Source organism: Myodes glareolus, chromosome 18, assembly GCF_982192425.1.
Source record: "Myodes glareolus chromosome 18, mMyoGla1.1, whole genome shotgun sequence".
Classification (NCBI taxonomy): domain Eukaryota; kingdom Metazoa; phylum Chordata; class Mammalia; order Rodentia; family Cricetidae; genus Myodes; species Myodes glareolus.
This window is the reverse complement of record NC_142043.1, coordinates 62,753,065-62,778,439: the sequence shown is the minus strand read 5'-3', so window position 1 is coordinate 62,778,439 and position 25,375 is coordinate 62,753,065. Positions and strand designations below refer to the sequence as shown.

The window sequence follows — 25,375 nt, the reverse complement described above, 5'->3', positions numbered from 1 at the left end:
GCAGCAATCCCATAAGGTGTGCTGTAAAATTCATACCATTTAGATAAGAAAGCTAAGTTTCCCCCACAATGAACGGGAGTCAGGATTATATATTTACTACATTTGTGGATTGCCTACTGACTTACAACAAATGAACTCAAACTATGGGTTTCCCTCAACAGCTAAAGTCCTTAGGGTACCTGTGTGGACTTGTGTCGGAAAAGGGCCCCAACTCAGAAGATCTCAACAGAACAGTTGATCTTTTGGCGGGATTAGGGGCTGAGAGACCTGAAACAGGTATGATCACTGCTGGAGCACAGTGGGGACTGCTGAAGTGAGAGTGCCATCTGCCGGGGGGACTCAGAGAGTGTGCGAGTCTGTGCTGCCTGTTCATGAGTCATGTCCCTATTTCAGTGTTTGTGGTGCATATTTATGGGAAGTCCAATCTCAGAGAACAGTTTTATGGGAAGGTCCTAGGCTGTGTCATAAATTGGAAAGGAATAGACATCATAATCTGGGCCACACTGGAAAAGCTAGTGTTTTTGCGATGCCTGTAAGAGTCAGGTCATCACCCTGAGGTCTGAAAGTGAGTGATCACATGTGACCGTTATGCTGCTGCCACGTAAGGACGCTCACCTTTGTGTTTCAGCCAACACAGCTCAGAGTCCTTACAAGAAACTCCAGGAAGCGCTGTCATCAGTAGAAGCCTTTGAAAAGCACTACTTGGTAAGTGTGGCAAGAGTCCCTCCTCTGTCCACAGAGCCCACTCAGCCCTAGCTGGCTTTGTTCTTCTGCATGCCCTTTGGTATTGGACGAACTGTACTTTAGACCCCTCATTGTTGTGGTAATTTACTTAGTATGCTGGGGTGCTCTGTATAAACACTGGGTAATTGATCACATGTTAGTGCCCCTGATACCATAGTTAGACACAAGCACAACATTGAAATAATTAAAATTTTGCTCAATGTAGGTTTTCCCTTTTACTAGGTAGAATCTATAAGAACAGATAGTGAATACTCTTCTTTGTGAAAGTGCCCATTTGTGCTTGGGCGGAGCTCTCATGCTGGGTTTGAAAGGTTGAATTCGAGTGGTTCCAGGAAGCAGTGGAAGACAGACCATGAGCTGGTAGGAAGAGTGCCAGGACGGGTAGGCACAGACGGTAGTAGGGAGGGAGTTAAGTGGGCTTCACTGTGTGAGCCCATGGCTGTCTCTCATCACATGCTTCATAACACGTGTACAAGTTGCTGACGTTGTATGGAAATTATGTCATGTGACAGTTTGAAAGTGGATATGAGTTGAAAGCTGTTTCATCACAGTATCTTGCTGTAGCTTTGGGTAAAGTAAATGTAAGATGTGCCCTGAAAATTCAAGTACAGGTCTAGAGGATGGTCTCGGTGGTTGAGAACATGTACTGCTTGTGCAGAGGACCCGGTTCTCTTCCCAGGACCTATATTGAATGGCCTATAACACACTCTCCAGGGGCATCCAGTGCTTCTAGCGCCTGCACTCGTGTGCACACTCCCTCACCCGCATACACATCATTAAAAACATAGAACCAAAATAGAAACTCAAGTACATAATTGTGCTCTTTTAACTTTTTCGCAGGACTTGTCCCATGCCACCATTGAGATGTATACAAGTATTGGGAGGATTCGATCTGCCAAGCTCGTTGGAAAAGATCTGGCAGAATTTTACATGTAATTAATGGTGACCTCTTTGATTTTAAACATTTTGCACACATATGAGAAGGTTTATACATAGAGTGTAAAGTTTGCATAACTTGATAGATGGGAACAGGTAGAATCCATTAGCCAGTCATTGTTTTGTCTTTGAATTTCTTCCAGAACCATATGGGGAGGTTTTTTGGCTTATTACTGTTGTTACTGATCTTTGACCTACTATACTTAATTAACTCTAATGATACACATCCACATGCATGTGCACAAAATCTTGTAATTAACTTTAATAAGTAATGAGAAGTATTTCAGAGCCTGCCTTCCAGGTCAGTAAACAGTAGTTGGTTATGTAGTCTTTCTCTATTGTGTCACAAGCCCCTTGGATGCAGGTGCGAGGGGTGAGCTGGGAGTGAGCACAGGAGCCTTCTTGTCTGCTGAAGAAGAGCAATCTTAGCCTGGCATAGTGGGATTCAGCTTCAAAGCTATGCAAAGAGATAGCAGTTCTAAAGGAGAAGGGAAGGTGTATTCAAAGCGAAGTTTTGAAATCTGTACTTAAAGTAATTTTAGTACATGAAAAAAAAAAGAGCTGGTGTGGATTGCTAGATAGGGGCTTGTAGATGCCTGAGTGGCTCCAAGTTTTCTGGAGCAGCCATCCCTCACCTAGCTCATTCACGGTGGGGTAGGAGCTCTGAGCAGGTTCAAGCAGTCATGTTCCACTTCTGCATTTGGGGGAAACTACATCTCTGGGTGCTGTGAGGTTAGTGCACTTGACCACTGCAGAATCCAGAAGCGCAGAATCCCAGTGCCAGGCACTGGCCTGCTGTTCAGAACCTGGAGGCTCAGTTCACCTTGGCCACACTCTGAGCTGAATGACAGTTGCCTCTTCCTTCTTGTTAGATTTCCCCAGACTCTGTCGGCTTACTGGAGATTTAAGTGCTTTCTAGCACTAGAGGTTATGACTGAAGAGGTTTGGAAAGTTCTGGACCTTTCAAACAAACAATGTTTCATAGGAGAACCAAAAGAATCCAGAAAAAATGTATTTTGCTAAGTTTAAATTTTACTTTATTTGAGAAACATTTAATTTGGGACTTCTGAATTCTGATTATGTCTGGAGTAGTGGAAATGGAGATTCCTCTCCAAGGATGCCCTGGAGAGCTTGGCAGTATTAGCTTCTGGCTAGCCCAGCATCCTAGCCTCTGGGGAAGGAAAGGGGAGCACTGATCTCCTCGAAGTATAACAGGCCCTGGTGAATCTGTGGCATAAACTTAACTTGGTTTTATTCTGAACATCGTTGTGCCTTCCTTGGAACTAGGAAGGTCTTCTGGTTTTGCTTGTCTAATCTTTGGTGCGCTCAGTCTCTGTAAGCAGCTCGTATCTGCCCAGTCATAGCTGACCTAAGCTCGATGGCTGGGCCATGTAGACTGTTGGCATGAGTCCAGTGTGGTGTGGCAGCAGGGCTGTGGCTAGCCACCAGGGCTAGGGACATGCCCTTCTCTTTTCCCAGCCGTCCCACCTGCCAGTAAGACAGTGTTCTTCCGCTGACCTGAAGTCTAGCTAGGAAGGGTGTACGGATGTCAGAGCAGCAGCATGTTATCAGCATGTTATCAGCATGAGTCTACTGCTCGGAATGCGCCCTGGCCGTCCTTCATGGCTCCTCACAGGAGGGGTGGTGGGAAGGGCTGTGGGAGGACTGTGGACATGCGAGTGTCAGATGGAGGTCTGCCATGCTGGCCCTTGTGATGCCTAACAACCTTGTGTTTGCTACCTTTGCAAGGAGGAAAAGGTCACCCCAGAAGGCAGAGATGTATCTTCAGGGAGCTTTGAAGAATTACCTGGCTGAGGGCTGGGCCCTGCCTGTCACGCACACAAGAAAGCAGCTAGCCGAGTGCCAAAAACACCTTGGGCAGATGGAAAAGTATCCTTTGAGTCCAGTGTTTCATGAAATAATAAGTCACTGCCTGATGTATGGTGGTGTTGCTCACAATGAGTGTGCAGGTAGCTCCTGTGGAGCATAGAGCAAGTGTCCACTCTTTTTAAATCTAACTTTGAGTTTCTAACTTTTTTTTTTAAGTGACAGCTCTCCTTGTGTTGTACTTTGAAGGCAAGAGAGGACATTTGGAGCCCTTTTGCCCACCATCCTACTCAGGAGGTCCTCACTCCTTAACTCTGAACTTCAGCTACTTGCAGACCAGCAGCCTTCTAGCCAGTGACCATCATCTGACAGAGGAGGAGCGAAAGTACTTCTGCCAGGAGATCCTCAGCTATGCCAGCCAGCAAGAAGACAACCCAGGTGAGACTGGTGGCTAATCCTGTGTCTCAGGTGTTTTCCATGCAGTATGAAAGGAGAAGGAGTGAAGCCGTAGCGCCTGCCTGTGCACCAGCCGTGGGTCTTTCTCTTTGGTGAACTTGAGTGAGACTTCACCCAAACAGGTTAGCATGCTTCTGTGACACAGAGGAGTGCTCCAGACTCCTTATCACACGAGGCATTCTCAGGGACTGAAGGGCTCTGATACCACCTGAGGCCCAGACTCAGGTCTTTCTGATTTTCTTAAGAATGCTACCATGAATTGCTATATTTTTTATGTTTTATTTTTTTGAGACATGTTCTTACTATGTAGTCCTAGCTATTCTGAAACTCATGTAGACCCAGCTGGCCTTGGACTAGAAACAGTCTGCCTGCATCTGCCTCTCAAGTGTTAAACATGCATTACCACGTGTGTGTGTATGCGCACATGTGTACATGTGTGTCCATGTGTTTTTGGAGACAAGGTTTCCCACTGAACCTGGAGCATGTTGTTTCTGGGCTGGCGGTCAGAGAGCTACTGTACTCTGCCTGTCTCCTCCCAGTGTGCAGTAGCAGATATGCACCTCCATGCTCAGCTTTTTTGTGGATGCTGAGGTTCCAAACTGAGATACATGTGTGCACACACCAAACACTTAACCCACTGAGCCATCTCTCCAGACCCATATTATTGTTCTTTTTAAAAATAATACCATGGTGGGATGTCCCAGGCAGCTTGCGGAGCAGCTGCAAGTGGCAGCGCCATGTGGCCAGGGAGTCAGGGTCCCCGGGCGAGCGGCAGAGTCAGGCGACTGGATGCGGTGGACGGCAGAGTAAATGGACATAAGGCTATACATAAAGCTAGACATTTATTACTTAAAGAAAGAGAGATATAGACAAACATAGAGAGAACAAAGACACACGTACATACGACACGAAACAAACATACACACACTAGAGAGAAGATGGCGGCGGGGGAGGTCCAAAGTGGCTGGGGTGGGCGTGGTTAGTTCTTAAAGTGACAGCAGAAGACTAAAACATATAAATTATTTTTATGGGAGTCCAGTGAAGAGCCACATATCACTTAATTCTTAGAATATATATTAAGCTTGGTTATATGTCCCAGTTCTTTTGTTTGTTTGTTGTTGGTTTGTTTGTTTGAGACAGGGTTTCTCTGTGTAGCTTTGGAGCCTGTCCTGGAACTAGCTCTAGATCAGGCTGGCCTTGAACTCACAGAGATTCACCACCTGGCTTCAGTTCTCTTTTGATTTAGAACATTTACTCTCACGTCTTGCTTTATTGAAATAGAATTTACATATCCTGAATTCCTATTTGAAGCATGCAGTTCGGTGGCTTTTAGTGTGTGCACAGATGTGCATATCCACCACCACAGTCCATTCTGTCTCCCTGCAGCCCCCACCCCTGCTTTCTGTAGACTCCTATTACATGGAGTCTCTCGTGACTGGATTCTTTGACTCAGTGTTTTCAAGGCTCATGGGGTGTGGCATGTATTACTGTACCATTTTCTTTTTATTTCCAAAACATGGAGCCAACTGTCATTCAGACCAATCCACCTTCTGGAATCTGTTCCTGGGCTTCCAGCTGGGAGCCTCCAAATTGCAGACTCTGGAAGGTTAGATTGGAAGGATGCACTTGATGTTTTTGTGTAGCCAGACGACACTTCCAAAATTTTGCTCCTTGTGTTTAGTTGACTAAGAGCCCTTTTGAAGAGAGATACTGTGTTCTCTTCAGCTGCCATTATAAAGTGCTGTGGCACAGGGACTTAATAGCAGGCATTTGTTTCTGAGTTCTGGAGATAGACATAGTAGAATCATGTTCTGGTGAGAGCTTCTTCCTTGCTATGTCCTTATATACAATGCAGAAGACAGCAAGCACTCAGGGATGTCTTGCTGTAAATGCCCCTTGACCTCATTTAGTCTAATTACTTACCAGACACCCATATCCAAGTACCCTTGTTCTGGGGGCCAGGGCTTGTTTTATTTACCACAAGATGTGCCTGGGTTGGGTTGCATAGATTGGTCAGTCTGTAGCAGTTACTGAGTATGACAGAGTCCTCCACAAGGTTCTGGCTCCCGGTTGTGTGATCACCGGCTGCAGAGGTGGATTGCCTCTCCCTTTAGCAGAGCCACCTGCCTGATGTTCTCAGCAGTATCAGGGTGGTGGTTTGATTTACAGACCCCAGTGTGCCTTCTCGGCTTGCTGCTGTGTGAGGAATGATGGGAGTGAGGGTATTCCTTCCTGCTCCCTGGTCCCTTTGTGTGAATACAACTTTCAAAAGCATTTGCTCATTCTTCAGCTATGGCAAATCCGCTTTAACTTATGGACAGACTTTGGTCGGCTGGTTGGTTGGTTGGTTTTGGATCGGTCAACCCACAGTTGCAGCCATAGCCTCAGCTTCATGCCTGCTAAGCTTACTTCCACCAAACCCATCTCCAGACTCCCCTTTGGTTTATCAGTCCTGTTCAGTGGTTCTGTAGCGTTGTACTCTCTCTAAACATCACCATGGCACTGAGGAGAGGAGAACACTGGATTCTCACCCATCTTCGTGTCTGCTGAAGCTGTCTTCATGCCTTCATGTCCCCTCACATCCCCAAACTATAGACAGCTGTCTCTCTACTGTCTCCATAGTCTGGCAGATGCCTGGACTAACTTTCAGGGCACAGTGGAGCACTTGGCTTCTTTCCTAGGGGTCTTCTAAGAGCTGTTTCGGAGGGTGTTGAGTCCCTGGGGGTGACTCTAAGGACCAGACTGCTGGCCAGTTTTAGTTTGAAATAGAGGGAGCAGTTGTTCTTCCCTCTTCCTGAAGTGACAAAACAGCTGCGGAAATCTTCACTGCTCTTAATTTCCTTGTCCCCAGAGTTCTGGAAGTGTTGTCTAGTCTGCTTTTGTGATAGAAGGAATGTGGGAGGTTGAGAAGCTTGCAATCTTTGTTCTAAATAAACACCTACGTTCCTGAGCTGGTAGCACCTTCCTCCCAGTGCTAGCAGGAGATGTGGCTCGAGTGTGGGACATGGAGTATGTGTTTGCAGGTCACAAGGTGGTGCTACCCATGCACTCCTTTGCACGGCTAAAGGATCTCCATTTTGACCCTCCCAACGCTGTGGTCCATGCGGGTGGTGTCCTGACTGTGGAGATAACAGTTTGCAGCCAGATGCCTATCCCTGTCCACGTGGACCAGATTGCTGTCAACGTCCACTTTAGTATTGATAAAAACAACTACCGGAAGACAGCTGAGTGGCTGACCAAGCACAAAACTTCCAACGGGATCATCACCTTCCCAGCCGAAGCCTCCCAGTTCCCTGCATCTCAGAACAGCCTGCCTGCCCTGGAGTTGTCGGAGATGCTGGAGAGGAGCCCTTCTGATAACTCCTTGCACACCACAGGCATTATCTGTAGGAATGTCCACATGCTCCTGAGGAGGCAGGAAAGTGTTTCCTCTCTAGAGGCACCCTCCGGATTGGCCCTGGAGGATGGCGCCCATGTCCTGAAGTGCAGCAGTGTGACTTTGCAGCCAGGAGCCAACAAGATAGAATTCAGGACCCAGGTATGGGTAGGACTGGGCTCAGGACATGGCTCTCAAATTGGTGGAGATGGGGAGGGAGCCTGAGGGCACTGTGAGGTCCGCTGTGACTTCCAGTGTTTTTTCTTTATCCTAGAGAAGATTCAACTTTGTATACAATAGTTCGGCAGTTGATAAATTTTTGAATGAAGTTTGTTCCTAGTTTTGTTTTGTTTTTATTTTGAGACAGGTTCTTACACTGTAGCCAGTGTGTAACTTACACTGTGTAACCTACAGTGGTCTCAAGCATGTGACAGACAGTCTTTCTGTCTCAGCCTCTTGACAGTCATGAACCATAATTCCCAGCTACTGAATGAAGTTTTTATGAACTTCTTTGTTTGGGTTTTTGCTTAGCTTTTTAATTGGCTGGGTTATTGGATTTTCTTAGCTAGTTCCTGTGTGTGTGAAGACACCCCCTCACTTGGTAAGGAGATTTTGAAGGTGACCTGACCTATAAGCTGTTTCCTTTGAAGGCTACATGGTGTCAGACTGTACACTTTGCTCTGATGGAGCATGCCCTTATTGTTTGACCTCATACACAGACAAGATCTAAGAAAGGTGTTTTTGCTCCACCTGGGTATGGTCTTCTAGTAGAATCACCCCTGTTGAATGTCTCACTTAGTACCTTTCTAGACGTGGGCCACTAACAGGTCCTTACCGTGTCTACCTCATCAGAGGCTAATGTTGACTCAGAAGCATCAGTTGTTCAAAAAGGGCTTGAGAGCCAGATGTTTCTTGGAGCAGTGTAGGTGCAGATGTGATGCGCAGGACAGAGGGCTGCAGGGAAGACGGGTGGCATTTGAGTATGAGGACAGTTGTCTTTACCTTGGGAACTTGTAACACAGAAAGGATTGTCTTACCAAGTACCTTGTTTTGCCCCTAGGCCAAGGAACCTGGAACATACACGCTGCGACAGCTCCGGGCCTCAGTAGGCCCTGTGTGGTTTGTCCTTGCACACATCCACCCCATTGTACAGTACGATGTGTACTCTCAGGAGCCTCAGCTGCATGTGGAACCCCTGGCTGGTGAGTGGAGCCTGCAACCACACAGGAAGCCACCGAGGGTTCCAGGGAGGGTCTCAGTACCATCTTTCCCAGCTCCTTGCTCCTCTCCTAGAAAGAGTAGTGGAAATGGCCTGGAAGCCACTGGCTGCAGCTCTGTTCAGTCACTGTCCTGTGATTGCTGGCCACCATGCATAGTAACCGTGGTGTATCTGAAAGTAAGACACAAAGGTGTTCTGCAGGGAACTTGTACACCTGACTCCCTTTTGGTGATAGCATACGGAGTGTAGTTCACACCCTAATCAGGTTTTCCTCTTTGAAAGTTCTGAGTGGGCTTAACTCCACAGCATAGCCCTAGAAACCCAGAGATTCTGACCTGCTGGTATGCTTTCTAAGTAAAAGGAGAGGCATTTACAGGACTGCTGCCATGTGACATGTTCTGGAACACCAGAGAAGCAAGGCCTTAGACTGGGAAGACCTTTATTTGCAACTTTCTGGTGCACATTCAGATGCACACACAGGTGCACACGTGAACACATGCACGCCCTGTCTTTCCATGCAGAGCCCTGACTGCCTTGAAAGGCCAATACTAGATGCAATTGTGGGTCCTTGACTTAAGCCTTAGCTGTGAGCCATGATAAGCCTCCTATTTAAAACAAAAGGAAAACACAGCAAGGAAAGCTTTTTCCTTTTTTCTTTTTCTGTTAAATCTCCTTCGTTCTTTCTACATCTTTAGTTTTCAGCTTCTCCCCAGGCCACCAGCAGATGTCCTCAGGTGTCATGTGCATGGGAACATTTTGGCTACAGCCTGAGCTCTGCTCCTAGGAAGCCCTGGCCCTGTTCCCTTTTCTGCTGTGGCCTTGCCTCCCTCTCCTGCCTTTCTTTCTTGTCTCTGGCCTCTCACCCCTCCTCTGCCCTGCCTGATCCACTACTCTATTCTCCTGAGCAGCTCCAATGCCCACTTCCTTACTCTGTCCTGGAGCTGCCTGTCCTGACTTGACAGCTTAGTAAACCCTGCAATCTCTCACTCTAGAGCCCAGGGGGCACCCTCCTCCCTCAGGTTCACGGTGTCCTTTGTTCTCAGGGAAGTTCTGTGACTGGCACTGAGAGGAAAAGGTGAGGCAGGAGGGAGAGGTGCCCAGGGCTAATGGACTTTTAGCGACTCTTTTCACCTCTCCACAGCTCCTGCAGCTGCTCTCTGGGGGACAGCGATCCTAACTGCTGTCTTGTTTCATTTAGATAGCCTTTTGGCTGGCATTCCTCAGAAAGTCAAGTTTACTGTCACTACGGGTCATTATGCAGTAAAAAATGGAGACAGCCTCCAGCTCAGCAATGTTGAAGCCATGCTCATCTTGTGCCAGGCTGAGAACAGAGCCGTGGTCTACTCCAACTCAAGAGGTAAGGCAGCCAGGGCTGGTGCACTTGTGCTCAGGCTCTTCAGGGACGGAAGACTAGCCAGGCATCACGGCCCTGACACTTTGCAGCACCTTGTCTTGGCTTCTGAGGTCAGCATTTATAGATGGCCTGAGCTAGCCCCTGAATGAAGCATACATATCCTGAGCATGGTGTGCTCATTAGGTGCCAAATGCTGCCAACCTTGAGTGCAGTTTCAGAGCTGACCCATGTTCCACAGGGATGCTTCTCCTAGCCTGTCCACCCCTGCTTGGCACCACTAAAGAGCAAAAGCAGGTCACCTTTTTAGGCACTAATTCCTAGCTTTCTACTTCTTTTTCCTTGGGGCAAGTGATGGTCTGCTGTAGTGGTATTTCATTTGTATTTTAATAAATAAGATCAGAGAACAAAGCAGCCCCACTGGTCAGCCTTACAGACCTGGCAGTGGTGACACACACCTTTAATCCCAGAAGCCACACTAGTTTGCCACAGAAACCAGGCGGTAGTGGTGCACGCCTTTAATCCCAGCCCTCGAGAGGATATAAGATGGGAGGTGAAGGCTCTTACACACAGTCTTGTTCTGAGATTCCAAGAGGCAAGTGGCCATTTCAGATTGAGGTAGAGGTTAGAGCCAGTGGTTGACTGTTTTGCTTCTCTGACTTTCAGGTTGAACCCCAATATCTGCCTCTAGGTTTTTGAGTCGAGCTACGGTCTGCTATGTGATGGAGCATGCAGCCATGTGGGAGCTGCCCCTGCCTGTCTGCACTTTGAGCAGTGCCTGGATTGTGAACCTCCTGTATAGCCCTGTCTAGGGTCTTATATTTTCCTGCCTAGTATTGTCCTCATTCATGTGCACAGGACAGCAGGAGCTCGGCAGTGCGTCCCATTATGCCTATTTCCTACTTGACAAGGGAATGAAACAAAGAGTTATGTCTGAGGTGGCTTTCTGTCTCCCACAGAAGAGTGCTCCACTGCTTTGCTCCGGATCCAGTCCTCTGACAAGGTCACAAGCATCGGTCTTCCCACTGCACCTGCATACCATGTGATCGAGTTTGAGCTCGAGGTTCTGTCTTTGCCTTCAGCTCCAGCCCCTGGTGGGGATACCAGTGTTCTGGGGACACCAGAGCCCCACAGGAAGCAAAAAGACATGCAGAGAACTGACCATTGCATGGTCACCACAGATCACAAGGTAGAGAGGGCCTTGGGTTGTGCAACTAGGCAGTAGCCTCTGCCTGTCTGGGTAGGAGGAGCGTGGAGCCTGTCCTCCTGTGCTCCCCTGTACACTCATCTGGACTGCAGCCACCATAGAAGACATCAAAGCTCTGACTTCGCTGCAGTCAGAGTGGAGTCACTATGACACTGGGAGGGAGGGTGGATCCATGCATCCTGTGACCAAGTTGCAGGAGTTTGTGTCACACAGACCCTGGACCAATTCAGCCAGGAATACTCCATTGAGATAGGCTTTGGGGCTGGCATTTGTTAAAAGTTACTCAGAGATATTGTTGCTTTGGTCAAAGGTGCATGTGAAATCAGCTCATGGAGTATTGCAAGGTTTGTCCTCCTGTGATACAGGTTCCAACTCTGTGGCTTCTTTTGAGCCACACATTGTGCAGTGTGGGTACAGGAACAGTAGGACAAATAGGACAGACCTCAGACTGCAGTCACTTTAAATGCATTATGGCTTAAGGTATAAGATAGTCAGTCTCTGTAGAAGAGATTTTCCTTCCCAGTCTTCCAGTCTGTTACTGTGATAAAACACCATGACCCAGAGAATGGTGTAGGAGGTCCTTCTGTATTTGTGTTGCTTTCATTGGTTATTAAAGAAACTGCCTTGGCCTAGTTGATAGGGCGGAACTCAGGTAGGCGGGGAAGACAGAACAGAATGCTGGGAAGCAGAGTCAGAGTGTGGCAGATGCCATGAATCTCCGGCCCAAGATGGACATAGGTTAGAATCTTGCCAGTAAGCCACAGTCACGTGGTAATACACAAATTAATAGAAATGGGTTAATCAAGATGTGAGAGTTAGCCAATAAGAGACTAGAGCTAATGCACCAGGCAGTAATTTAATTAATACAATTTCTATGTGGTTATTCCGGGTGTAAGCTAGCCGGGCAGGACAGAACAAAGGGGCCCCGCACACAGGGCAGCCAGGACCAAAAGCAGGCCCCCTCATACTACAAGAGAACTTATAAAAGAAACCTTTAATTTGTGACTTATGGTTTCAGAGTGCTAGAATCCATGTCCATCATGGCGGGGAACATAGCAACATGTGGCAGGCATGGAACTAGAGCAGTAGCTGAGAGCTTAACCTTGATCCACAGGCATGAGACAGAGCTAACTGATATGGTGGGCTTTTAAAACCTCAGAACCTGCCTGCAGCCACAGTGCCTCAATAAGGCCACACCAAGTATTCAAACACGAGCTTGAGGGGGCCATTCACATTCGAGCTACGGCACAGTCTCTTAAGAGTAGTTAAGATGTTTCTCCCTGCACCCTGTGCAGAGAATGCAGAAGGTAAAGATAATGTCTCCTTTAGTGGGAGATGTCGTTTGCACCCAGTAGATCTGCTTATTCTGTGTGAGGATAAAAGCAAACTCAAGACCTTTCGTCTCCCGCCCTAGGAGTGTCTCTCTTGCTCTCCACTGTAGCTCCACTTTGGTTGGCCTTTAAACTAGTTTCTGTCAGACAGGTGAAGTAATTGGATGATTGCTTGCTTTCCAGTGGCTCATGGTTATGTGAGCCTTAGGACACATGCTGCACTGTGAGGAGCATTTGGACCCCAGATGCATGAGGCACAGGTGGCCTTGCTCTTTCCTGCCAAGATGCCTGTGCTGTGAGCTGAGCTGGTGTTCTGGGACTGTTTCCAGTTCTGTCTCCATTTCTTGCTGATTCTGCAGCCTTGTTTTCCTTTTTACTTGTTCATATGAAAATATGTCTGATAGAATTTCCTCTTGGGACAGTGATGGCGAACCACAATAAAGCCACTGTGCAGCTGGGTGGATGGTGACAGGGTTGTGCTCTTAGACAGTGGCTTAAAGGTGGCCTATTTCTTCACAGGTTTCCATCGATTGCCCGTGGTCTATCTACTCCACTGTCATTGCACTGACATTCAGTGTGCCCTTCAGGACCACACACTCTCTGCTCTCTGCTGGAACCCGGTAAGCGGGGAATGGGGGTCAGCTCTGCTTCTTCCTCACTCCCCCCCCCCACGAATGGACAGGCTGCGTAGCTTGTCCTTGTATGGGGTTTTTACACATCACCAGAGTAGCTCCCTGTATCCTGAGTACCAGACCGTGTTCCCAGCTTCTCCTCTGCCTCACAGCTGACATGTCAGTGTAAAGTTTTAGGTGAAATCCAAACCAGATCTTGTTGGGGATGCTCAGTCATACTGTGAACCCCTAGTTTGTATTTGCATTGATTAAATAAAATTAACCTTAGATCAGAAGGCTAAGTTAGCAATTAGTTGACAGAAAGTGACCATAGAGCATCAGAGTGCATCCGGTAGAGACAGAGACACAGGAGTAGTAGGGATGGATTTGGAGTGACGTGGGTTTTTCTGTTTTGGTGGAGCAGAAGCATGGATCTTCGGAGACGCCAGCAAGGAGAGAAGTTTTAGCTTTTTTTACTCAGCCTCTCTGAGTTCACAGGTTTTCATCCCAGCCTTTGAATTTCAAGTCTTACTTATAAATAGAACGATGGAGATTTAGTTAATGCTCCCTTTGGTGGCAGCTACAGAGCCAGTGCCTGCAGAAACAGAATTCCTGTCAGACTACAACCTGAGTGGCCAGGCCACTCCTAGAGAAGCAGGCTGGTAACTGCGGAGTTGTAGTTGCTGACTGAAGTAGCAGTAGATTAGGGCACAGCCACTATGCCAAAGTTAAAACAACAAGATCTTCAACTGATTACCAGTCTTTTTCTACCCCCTCCCTGTTTTAATATACCGACTTTAAATATACTTTTAAATAAACTTTTATAGCTGCTTTAAATGAAGCAGCCTTATTCTTTTAGAGATTACTGAGGTTTCAACCTTTGTATGTATAATGTGTGTTACAGACACATTACACACACAAAGAGAAAAATACTGTTCGTGTAACATTTCATTCTTATAACTTAGCCAAATCCCATCGGTCTGTGAGAAAGAGGACTGTTACAGTAAGAGGGAAGTATCTGAAGCAGGAAGAGCAGACACTGTACGGCCCTGACACTGCTGTCATCTCTGGACCCCTAGGATTGACTTTCTGGCAGACTTCAGTGTTCAACTTCTACAAGGTGCTGTCCAGTGCATTCTCAAGGGTTTTTAAAGCACTATCCCTTGGGGCCTAGTTCTTGGCTGCTCCAAACGCTACAGAGTGTTCTCACTATACTGGTATCCCAGCCCCAGATGACTCGGGTGTGCTGGTGTCTTCTGGAAGGAGCCACATTGCCTAGCTGAGCACCCACTCTAGAAGTGTCATCAATCCTAGGGGTCCAGAGATGACAGCAGTGTCAGGGCCGTACAGTGTCTGCTCTTCCTGCTTCAGATACTTCCCTCTTACTGTAACAATCCTCTTTCTCACAGACCGATGGGATTTGGCTAAGTTATAAGAATGAAATGTTACACGAACAGTATTTTTCTCTTTGTGTGTGTAATGTGTCTGTAACACACATTATACATACAAAGGTTGAAACCTCAGTAATCTCTAAAAGAATAAGGCTGCTTCATTTAAAGCAGCTAAAAAAAAAAAAACTCAGCTATAATTATACCTGTCTTGTCGCTGTGAGCAAAGCAACTTAAGGAAGGGCTTCCTTGGGTCACAGTTGTGGGGACACAGTCCAGCACAGCAGGGAAGGGGTGGCAGTAGGGCAGTGAGCAGCTGCTTGTGTTGTGTCACAGTCAGGAAGCAGAGCCGTGGGTGTCGGTGCTCCACTCGGTTTTTCATGTTTATTCAGGCTGGGATGCCAGCATGGAGTGGTGCCGCTCTAGTGAGGGTGGGACTTCGCCTCAGTTAACCTGATCTAGACACCCTTCTTGGAATGCACAGAGATTTGTTTCCATGGTGATTCTAAGTCTTTATTAAAGACTTGCTTTTTGATGTTCTCCAGATAGCAGAAGTGAGCAGGGAAGGCCTGAAGTGGGGAAGGGTAGTCGGGCTTCCCCTGAGAAACCCACTGGCTCTTAGGTTCCACACAGAGTACCACACATCAGATCAGCTTCCTCGGGTCCATTTTCTCACAGGCTGCCGGTTTAAAAGATTAGTTGTTTATTCCGGCACCTTTAACTGTGTTCCATTGTCTGTCATGATTCCCTTGGACAGGGTCTCCCTTTCACGTAGTTGAGACACAGGGGGTAAGAGCCCTGAGTGACTCACTTTGCTTCTGTGCTCTAGGAAATATGTGCAGGTCCGTGTCCAGAACCTGTCAGAACTGGATTTTGAGCTGTCAGATAGTAATCTGGAAGACATGGGTCATGCTGCCGGCCTGAGGCTGACGCCCCTGAACACACACTCCCAGCAGGTAACTCCTCTGCCGGTCAGAGAAGCAGATGGGGGTTGGGGGGGTGGGGGGAACTGACTGCAGCTGAGCAGAGCCTGATGCTGATTGGATGAGCTTTGGGCAGGAAGGAGGCCCTGGGTCAGAGCTGCAGTGACATGTGCTATTTAGCCCACCTGTCCCCTCATCCTTCTAAGCCCACCTGTGGGACATACATACGTGTGTATGTATGTATGTATGTAATATATATGTTGCTATGAGAAGCTCACAACTGGTCCCTCACTCCCTGGCATTTTTTGCACTTTCCTGTGTACCTTTGGATAGTCAGTGTTGCTGGCTTTGCCCATTGTTCCATCTCTGTTGAACCTGTCCCTGGGCCTACAGGTGTGGCCCTGGTGTTTAGGCCATGTGTCTGGCTAGACTTGTTCCTAAGTTACTTTGTGTTAATAAGAAATGATTGACATGGATGTAAACTGTCATTGTGCTACAGTCCCTGAGAGGAATCACCTGAGAGGAGGAAAGGCTTCTTTGGTTCCTGGTTCCAGAGGTTTTAGTCCGTGGTCACTTTTGGTCCTGTGCGGAGGCAGTCAGTACATCATGGAGAGGAGAGCGTGGTAGAGCAGAACTGCTGTTGCCCTGGCCTTATGGGAACCAGGGAGAGAAAGGAGAGAGAGAGAGAGAGAGAGAGAGAGGGAGGAAGGGAGGCAGGGCCCCAATGTTTTCTTCATATCCTTCCTCAACTACTAGCCTACCTTCTGAAGTTTCCACCACCTCCAGGACGCATCGGTCCAGCTTTGACAGTGGCATTAATGCCCCATTATGGAGCCATTTGGGAGCTTGCTGTGTGCTAATAATGATTCTGAAAGCTCCTTTTCATGATTGCTGATGCTGTGAAGCTTACGTAGTCATAAAGCAGAGTTCTTTTACCAGCCGGGGGCCAGGCTCTATGTCAGACCAGGCAGGCAGGACTGAGACATAGTAGGTGCAGCTAAATCACAGGACCCCACAGGCTCACAGCAGACTGCCTGACACATGCCCCTTTGCATAAACCGAAAGGTCTGTGTCCTCCCCAAGGCTCCCAGAACTGTGACCAAAGTTGTGCTTCTCGTTACAGCTTATTCACAGCAAGCAGTCCGTGTTCTTTGTCTGGGAGTTGACATGGACTCAGGAACCTCCCCCTCCTCTGCACTGCCGATTCTCCGTGGGATTTTCCCCAGCTTCTGAAGAGCGACTGACTGTCTCCTTGAAGCCCTACACTTACGAATTCCAAGTGGAGAACTTTTTTGTATGTAATCTATTATTGGGAAAGGAGGTGTGGGATGGAAGTGTGGGGACGTCATGTTCTTGATACTCCAGAGGTTCAGGTGGATTCTTTCTACTGGAGCCACAGCTCAAGGAAGGCCGTGACCTCTGAGCAGCTAAGCCCATGCCTGTCCACTTTGTGGTACTGTGTTCTTCCTGGGGTGCACCTACTCCTGATAATACTGATGGTCTGTGACCTTGACCCCTCGCCTTCTCGTGCTGTCCTAACAATCTGGGATACATGTTAGAGTCATTTCATCTCTATCCTGAGCTCCTGCTCTGAGGCTCTGCTTTCAAACACAAAGCAAGGAAGTGTTACAGGAGAAAGTTAATTATTACTTTCTCCTATTCTGCCTCTTGTTTAAGTTTGAGTGTGCTGCTGGGCACTCAAGCCTGGTTGGGTTTGGTTCAGTCAGCTCAGTTCCTTGACTTTGTGCTGGGCAGATAGAAAGGCGTTTGTGTTTATAGTTCTTGACACTAACCATTTTTATTTTCTACCTCCCTCTAACCAAATCAGTCTAATTATTTTGAAGCCCTTATTTTCAACTCTGTACATTAGCCATAGAGTTAAATATAGCCAGTGTTGTGGCTTGTTTGTATGTAGTGCCAACACACAGCTCTGATATGTGACGATCAGCAGTCAAGAATCGCTGGTGTGGAGGAGTCTGTCTGGCTTCTGTTACCACTGTGTCTTTTCCCTTCCTCTCACACCAGTTCAGGGGTCCTTCAAGCTGAGAACCAGGTTCCTCCTGAACAGTTGTAGTCACAGGCCTTTGGTGGGCTGCTTTCTTAACTGTGTTCTTGAGACTGAGCGTCAGTCAGGACCTTTGTGTGGGAAGCTGTTGAGGTGTCTCTATGTGTGACAGTGCTCAGCATGTGCCTTCCACATGTCCTAACACTCAGTTATGTGACCGTTTTTCAGAGCTTGTTGGGGAATACTTTGTGTTCCAAAAGTACCTCTACCCATTCATGGCTACTCCTCATTTCCTCTTTACCCAGGTGAATCTGTAAGACCTGTTAGCAGGTCTGTCTGTGGTTCTACACTTCCTCAGAGTTTCCCACCCTGATACCATGTGACATGTGATTAGCATCTTTTATTTGGCAGTGTCCTCAAGGCTTGTCCATTTGGAAGCACATGTCAGGACTTTGTTCCTTTTGCTACATGCTATTTCACAGCAGATGGTCCAACGTGTCCATCCATTGTCAGTGGCCAGAATCTTTCCTGTTGATAATGTGCTCCTACGACAATGATGCTAGGGAAATCTACTCATGAGTTCTTCTGTGGACACACACAGGACACATAACTGGTTCTCTGGAATAAATGCCCCCAAGTGGAGTTGGGTCACAGTGTAACTCTGGGTAGGCTTTTGAGATGCGGGACTCTAGCAGCTCTCTGGGGGTCCCGGGGTTGTACCTCACAGCACTGCAGCTGCTGGCTCCTTAGTCAGGACCATCCCAAAGAGGTTGCAGAGTGTTTGGGGGTGAGGTGGGAGGATTCCCAAGAGGCCAAATGGTATGTGGTTTTATAGTTTCCGGTCATCAGAGAGATGCTGGCTTGACTCCTTTGTTCACTTACATGAGGTGGTTTGACTTTTCATTATTAGATTGTAAGATCTTGGTATATCTCAGGTGTCTGTCCCTTACTGTATATAACTTGTAAACATGTACCCCTTCTGTAGTTAGCATTCACTCACTTGACGATATCCACAGAAGCTTAGAAGTTTTTGCTTTTGATGAAATCTAATTTTTCTCCCTTCATCACCAAAGTCAAGGTCAGAAAGGTTTCTAAGGACTTGATAGTTGGTGCTTGTGCTTACATTTTGTCTGAGCCACTCTGTTCTGTGACTCATCAGTTGTCCCTATGCTGCCACAGAATGGTGTGATGCCACTGCCTGTGATTGGTAGTTTCTTACTGGAAAAGCTGACTTGTAGAGTCAGCAGTCCGGTGACAGGGACTGGTGCTGACACCTCTCGGGGAGCGAGCTCTTCATGCAGCCATTGACTTTTCTCCAGAAACCAGTGTGAGAGGATAACTTGAGATCAATTCCACTGCCACCGTAGATGGCATCCTTGAACCTTTAAGAAATGTGTCCTCTGCTAGGCTTAAAAATCATTCCACCTAGTGTATCCAACTAATACCTGGTGTAGGATGTGTGAATGGACAGCCTTGTATCTCAGTTGAACACCCCAGAGCTGGCCTGTGTGGATGGACTACTCAGCATTCTGCAGCATCCCTGCCCCCCACCTCACCCCAGTCAGAGGGCTGGGTTTGTGTTCTCATGTCTGTATGTGTCAGTTCCCAGGGCCCCATAATGGGAGAGCAGGAGAGCAGCCCATCAGAATGGTGAGCATTTGCCTTTCTCTGATCAGACTTAATTGAGTGTTTGATAAGAAAGTCACTACCAAGACTGCCTGAGAATTTAGCTTCATGAATCCCCAGAGAAGTTGTCATCTTTCCATGAATCCTCAGAAGAACCTGATTCTTGATCTCAGATACCTCCTTTGAATAGCAAGGCAATGTTTTCTATTGAGATATGATCTGTTGCTCCACACATGCCAGAACCTGAACTGCCCATGTTCTCACCTGTGCCACCAGCAGCAGGCAGGTTGGGAGCCTTGTTTTGTGCTGGGTGTTGATAAAATACTGGTTTGTGCAAAAGAAACATCAAGAAAGAGACTGATAAGGAAAAGGGAGGTTATAGACCAAATTAACCCAGAGGTTTGTGTTAACTTTACTAGTTCTGGTAATGATGTTGTGTTTTGGCAAAAAAGCATTTATTCTTTAGTAATATTCAGCGTTAACATAAGAGGTGAGACGGCAGGTTGTCTGGAATTTGCCTCTGAGTATCTTAGGCAGATTTATAAACTCTAATGGAGACTTAGATCAAGCTGAAGCAAATATTAGTAACCTTGATGTGGAAGAGACACATGGAGGGTCATTCACTGCCTTTGCTCCCATGTTTTGAAAATGCCTGTGCTTCGTTGGCTGAAGGGAAAGGTGTTTACTGCAAAAAGCTTGAGTTTGATCCCTGGAAACTGTGAAGAGGTGGGAGGAGAGAAGCAGCTCCACAAATTTGGCTTCTGATTTCCACACACATGTTGTGGCATGTGCATACTCATGTTCTCGTCTCACCAGCAATAATAAATGTAAGAAGAAAAGAAAAAGAGGAGAAGGCCATGTCTCTAAGTACTAGCTGCCTAGGTTGCTCTGTGGCCACATAGTAGGGGCGGCCTTCCCTGTGCTGAAAAGCGAGTGGACAGCTCTGCCCTGGCCCTCAGCAGCCTTTCCTCTGGCTACTGGGTAAGCTGTCCCTTATCATCTCTGTCCCTTCCTTCCAGACACTGTACAATGTGAGAGCTGAGATCCTCCCTGCTTCAGGGGCTGAGTACTGTAGGACGGGCTCACTCTGCTCCTTGGAGGTGTCTATCACACGGCTCGCCGACCTCCTGGACGTGGACAAGGATGAAGCCCTCGTGGAGTCTGAGGAATATTTTTCCACCAAGCTTATGTACGAAGGTAGGCCTCTAGCTCTTCCTGATGGTATGATGCTCCACGGTCTCCAGTGGCATGCGGCATCCTGGGAGTTCTAGAATCCCAACATTTGCCTGATAGATTCATGATACAGCACGGTCTGGGACTGACTGAGCACAGCTCTGGTTTACTGTGCACTCTAACAGGCACCAGGCAGGAGTCTAGGGACTCAGGACCACGGATACATCTGCCCTTCTGTGTAGGGTTAGCATCCCACCATTACCCTAAAGCTGTGTCAGTGTACTCACAACAGCTGAAGCTCCTGACCACACACTATCCTGTCTTCTCCCCAGGCTCTGCCATTCTCAAAATCACTCTAAACATGGTTGGTGAACCAAATATTTATAGTTTTTAAAATAATGATGGCAGCAGAATGGCTCAGTGGGTGAAAGCACCCACATGGAGCTCCTGCTCGATGGCCTAAGTTCAGCCCCTGAAGCCCACAGTGAAAAGAGAGGACCAATTCCCAAACGTTCTCTGATGTCCACATGTGTGCCATGTGTAACATGAAGGAGGCCTGCTTGTTTGGGTTTATGTCCTGCCCAGTTCCCACAGCTGTTTAGCCACAAAGAAAAAAATCACACAAAAAAAAAAGTTATAAGGTTGATTGGCCCATTAGGTCAGGCCTCTTACTGGCTAACTCTCTTATCTTGATTAACCCATTTTTCTGATCTATTTCAGCCATGTGGCTCGGTACCTTTTTTCAGTGGGGCAGATCACATCCTGCTGCTTCGGTGATCTGGGCAGGAGTGGGAGTAATCAACTTCCTCCTCTCCAGAATTCTCCTGCTCTCCTTACATCATTTCCACTTCCTGTCTGGTTTTCCCGCCTTCACCTCCTGCCCAGCCAATCAGCATTTTATTTAAAACATGATTGACAGAATACAGACAGTTCTCCTGCACCAGCCATGCCATGTCTATGCCTATACACATGCATATACATTAATAGTAATGTAACGATTTTTTTTTAACACACCAATGTTCTAGGTGTGTTGGTGCATGTCTGTAACACCAGACTTGTGAGACAGATACAGAAGAATTGGGAGTTTAAGGCCAACCTCTGTTACAAAATGAATTCCAGGCCAGCCTGGGCTATTTGAGAGTCTATTTCAAAAACGGGGTTAGAGAAGTAGCTCGATCACTAAGCTAGCACAAGGACCCGAGTTCAGTCTCCAGAACCTACATGAGGCACACCTGCCAGATTAGCAAGCCTGTCAGACTAGTTTACTTAGCAAGATATGGCCAGTGAGAGGTCATATCTTCAAGCAAGGGGAATGGTGCCTGAGGAATGACAGCCAGAGTTGACCTCTGGCCACATGTGCAAACACAGGAACATACAGTGCACATGAAATCAAACAGGGCTGGCAGAATGGCTCAAGTGTGTGTTCTCAGCAGCTTAACAACTTAGTTCAATTCCTGGAACCCACTCTGGAAGGAGAGAACTGACTGACTTCTAAAACTTGTCTTCTGACCTCCACATATCTGCAGTGACATGTGTGTGTCTGATTCATGTTCTCCTCTCACCAGCAATAATAAATGTGAGCAGAAAAGAAAAAGAGAAGGCCATGTCTCTAAGTACTAGCTGCCTGGGTTGCTAGTGTACAGCACATCATTGTGTCCATACACACAATAGTAATAAATCAAGCAGTACAAACACTTAACATCCCAAGTAGAAAAATGACAGTGCGTGTAATGTCCGGGGTCTTTGATCTCTTTGCTGTCTAGCTTAATCAGAGGCAACTGAAGTTCTGTGCCTGATCTGTGTCCACTCTGAGGAGAGACAGTGTAGTACTTGAATTACCTGAGGAAGCATTTACAGATCACTACTGCGTAGTGTGAAGTTGCTCATTTCATGCAGCCTTCCCATCTGTCCTGCCGTGAGCGCTGTTTGGCCAGGTGTTACTTTGTAGCACCATGAGTGATCATTTAGAAAACATTCTTTCCTAATTTGTGCAGTTGTAAAAATGTTTCATTTCACTCACAGCCTCAGACTCCAGCTGAGCAGCTCACCTGCACAGTGGCAAATGCAAAGTTCGCAAACTCTAGGTTTTGTTTAAAGTCTTAGGCATTATCAGTCATGACAAATACTGACTGGGGCTGTTTTTTGAGGGGGAAGGTGGTGAGGAGGCTGCAGACAGAGAGAGGCTCACTCTGTAGCCCAGGCTGGCCTGGAACTCATGGAAGTTCTCGTGCCCCAGCCTCTGAAGTTCTGGGATGACGGGTGGGAATTGCCCGGCTTTGCTCTGGACTGTTTGTTTTGACATGACACAGTAGCCTCATGTGGTTCATTTTCAAGAAAATATCTGCTGGATGCTAGCACTGATGCCCATAGTTTGCCAGTCATTAGCTCATGCACTGAGCTAGTGTGGAGTCAGTGCACTTGAGGACACAGTGCAGAACGCTCTCCACACTTCTGCTCTCGCTGCCTTCGTGTGAAAAGTGTGAAGCACCAGACTGAGGTAGCTCGGATGCCCTCAGCTACTGACTGATGGGGTAAAGCAGCAAGCTCTGGCTACACACAGGGTTTTGATGGACATCTTAACTCCTCTTCTGAAGAGGTTACAAGTTGAGATGACAGTCTCAGGTGACAGCATTGCAGGAAGGGTAATGGATCTGAGGTTGACAAAGACCCGTGTCTGTGGTTCTGTGGAATTAAACCAAAAACAAACAAACAAAAAAGTCTGACCCAAGTGCCTTTGAAAGTGGTGGACCTTTGAAGACTGCTGCCTGGTGGCCATGCTATGCACAGCAGGAGAGGCTGGGTTCATGTGACCTCTGTAACTGTCAAGACACACTTCACAATGCTTTTGGACTTGCAAGATGGTTCAGTGAGTCAAGATGCTTGCTACCAAACCTAGAGTTTAATCCCTGAGATGTCCCGCGCTACCTTCTCGCCAGCAAGAACGACGCGGGGCACTTAGGATACTTCTGCAGTAAAGCTTTAATGCCCCTTGGGAGAGCGAGCATCAGCCAACATGGCAGAGACCCAGAATGAGGGGAACCCAGCCCTTATAAAGGAAACAGTCCTCGCTTCTGACGTGTCACTCTTGGATTGGTCCGCTGCCCATTATCCCAGATGATGCCTCGGGAGTAGGCAGGGACGCAGCAGTAGAGAGTTAACAAGCACATGCGCTGGGATTAAAGGCGTGTGCTACATCACCTTGAACTCACAGAGATCTGCCTGTCTCTGCTTCCCAGGCATTGGGACTAAAGGCGTGTACTACCACGCCTTGAGGTTGCAGAGGTCAATCTGCCTCTGCCGCCCAGGCATCAGGACTAAAGGCGTGTACCGCCACACCTTGAGGTCACAGAGGTCAATCTCTACCTTTGTTCCTAGAAGCAATGGAGAATGTGGTCCGGCCCTCCACACTGAGAGGCACATGATGGAAGGTGTTTTCTGATGTCCACATGTGCTCCATGACACATGTTCACACACACACCAAAGAAGAAAGAGAGGAGGAAGAGGAGGGAACTGAACAATATATGACTGTGACTACGGAGAAAATTCTCAAGTCCAGTTGTCCATTCCCAGCAAGTCCATGCTGGTGAAGAATGTAAGGGATATGATGGTGAATGTGGCCTGTACCTTCATCAGAACCAGCATGAGTGTGGCATGAAGGCAGCAGCCTGGTGCTCACTTGGCGATGGGACACCCTGCAGCTGCCTCCCTGCCTGTCTGCACGCCAACTAACCTCATGGCTACCCCACCTGCCACTGTTGCTCCTGGCCTTCAAGTCATACAGAGCATAGGAAGCTGTGACCTCCTTGCTGCTTGTCTGCTTCTTGTGGGAAGGGTCTTTTCCTGCTCACCATCCTGGTCTGGGCTGTCCTTCCTCACTTGTTGTCTTGACCTCAGACTGGCTGTCAGGATCATCCTAGATCAGTAAGGGGGGTGGGAGGGGGATTAAGAGGCAGACATGTTGGTCAGCTGGGCAGTGGTGGCGCACACCTTTAATACCAGCACTCCAGAGGCAGAGGTAGGTGTGTCTCTGAGTTTGAGGCCAGCCTGGTTCCCATAGTGAGTTCCAGACCAGCCAGACCCTGTTTCAGAATAATAAAATAATTTATGTTAATGACAGCTCCACATACTGAGGACTTGCTGTGACCAAGCTATGTAGTACAAAGTGTATCATCTTTTTACATCCTTGGGAAACATCTGAAGGTTGACGGCATTTTTCTAACTCCATGAATGGTGGCACCCAGGAGCAGTATCCAGGTAGTGCTGGGCAGCTTTCTCTCTCTGAGACAGGTGCCTGTGGAATCCAGAGGAACCAACCGGTTTTCATTGGCTGTGGTTCTACTCACCCTCAGCTGGCTCCATTGCTTTGGGACTGAGGCAAGGCAGAAACGTGGTGGTTGGGGAGTGTGATGAAGGAGTCTGCTTACTTTGTGGTATGCAGGAAGCTGCGGAAAAAAAAGGATCTGTGGACAAGATAGACCCTTCAAAGGCCCTTCTTTTCCAGTGACATTTCTCCAACCAGGCCCACCTCCTAGCAGCCACTGGACCCCACTGATGGAGTTGGCACTCTTGCGATGTGATCCTGCAGTAGCACCACCCACTGAAGACCAAAGCACAGCACAGAACAATGGTCTTGGTGCAGCTACTTCCAGACAGATCCGCCTCCTGCCTCCAGGCAGCCTAGTTTATACCGCCTCACTTGTCTGATGGAAAGGGTGGTTTTCTGTCAACGACTAATGTGATCCAGTCTAAACTAGAACTGAGTGTTGCACTAAATCAATGGTGTGCCTTGATTGTTCTGTAAGGTGTGCTTTGGTGAGACTTGTGCTACAGCGAGACCGACTGTGAGGATTGGAAAGGGCGGGGTCTCACTTTGCTGTCTGTACAAATGGTGTGTTCTCATTCCAGTTGTGGACAACAGCAGCAACTGGGCTGTATGTGGGAAGAGCTGTGGTGTCATATCCATGCCTGTGGCTGCCCAGGCCACTCACAGAGTCCATATGGAAGTGATGCCTCTGTTTGCTGGATACCTCCCCTTGCCTGATGTCCGGCTGTTTAAGTACCTCCCCCACCACTCTGCTCATGCCTCTCAACTGGATGCTGGTAAGGCATTTATTTACAGAAGGGCAGATGCTCCCCTCTGTACATAAAGTAGGTCATGCCCTGACCCATCCCAGGTGGAAAGTTACTGCAAGTCAGTTGATA

At 47.7% G+C, this 25,375-nt stretch overlaps 1 protein-coding gene across 1 annotated transcript in view; it reads left to right on the top strand.

Annotated features, from left to right (window-relative positions):
• The window catches only part of Trappc10 (trafficking protein particle complex subunit 10), a 62,987-nt gene that overhangs the window by 35,525 nt on the left and 2,087 nt on the right, over positions 1–25,375 (top strand). The window contains exons 9-22 of the mRNA XM_048451329.3: positions 162–276; positions 629–705; positions 1,585–1,676; positions 3,430–3,570; positions 3,833–3,945; positions 6,987–7,501; positions 8,400–8,541; positions 9,757–9,915; positions 10,869–11,098; positions 12,967–13,067; positions 15,276–15,402; positions 16,493–16,663; positions 20,020–20,197; positions 25,079–25,273. Of these exons, the coding sequence (XP_048307286.2) occupies positions 162–276; positions 629–705; positions 1,585–1,676; positions 3,430–3,570; positions 3,833–3,945; positions 6,987–7,501; positions 8,400–8,541; positions 9,757–9,915; positions 10,869–11,098; positions 12,967–13,067; positions 15,276–15,402; positions 16,493–16,663; positions 20,020–20,197; positions 25,079–25,273 (2,356 nt within the window). The remainder of the gene's footprint in view (positions 1–161; positions 277–628; positions 706–1,584; positions 1,677–3,429; positions 3,571–3,832; positions 3,946–6,986; positions 7,502–8,399; positions 8,542–9,756; positions 9,916–10,868; positions 11,099–12,966; positions 13,068–15,275; positions 15,403–16,492; positions 16,664–20,019; positions 20,198–25,078; positions 25,274–25,375) is intronic.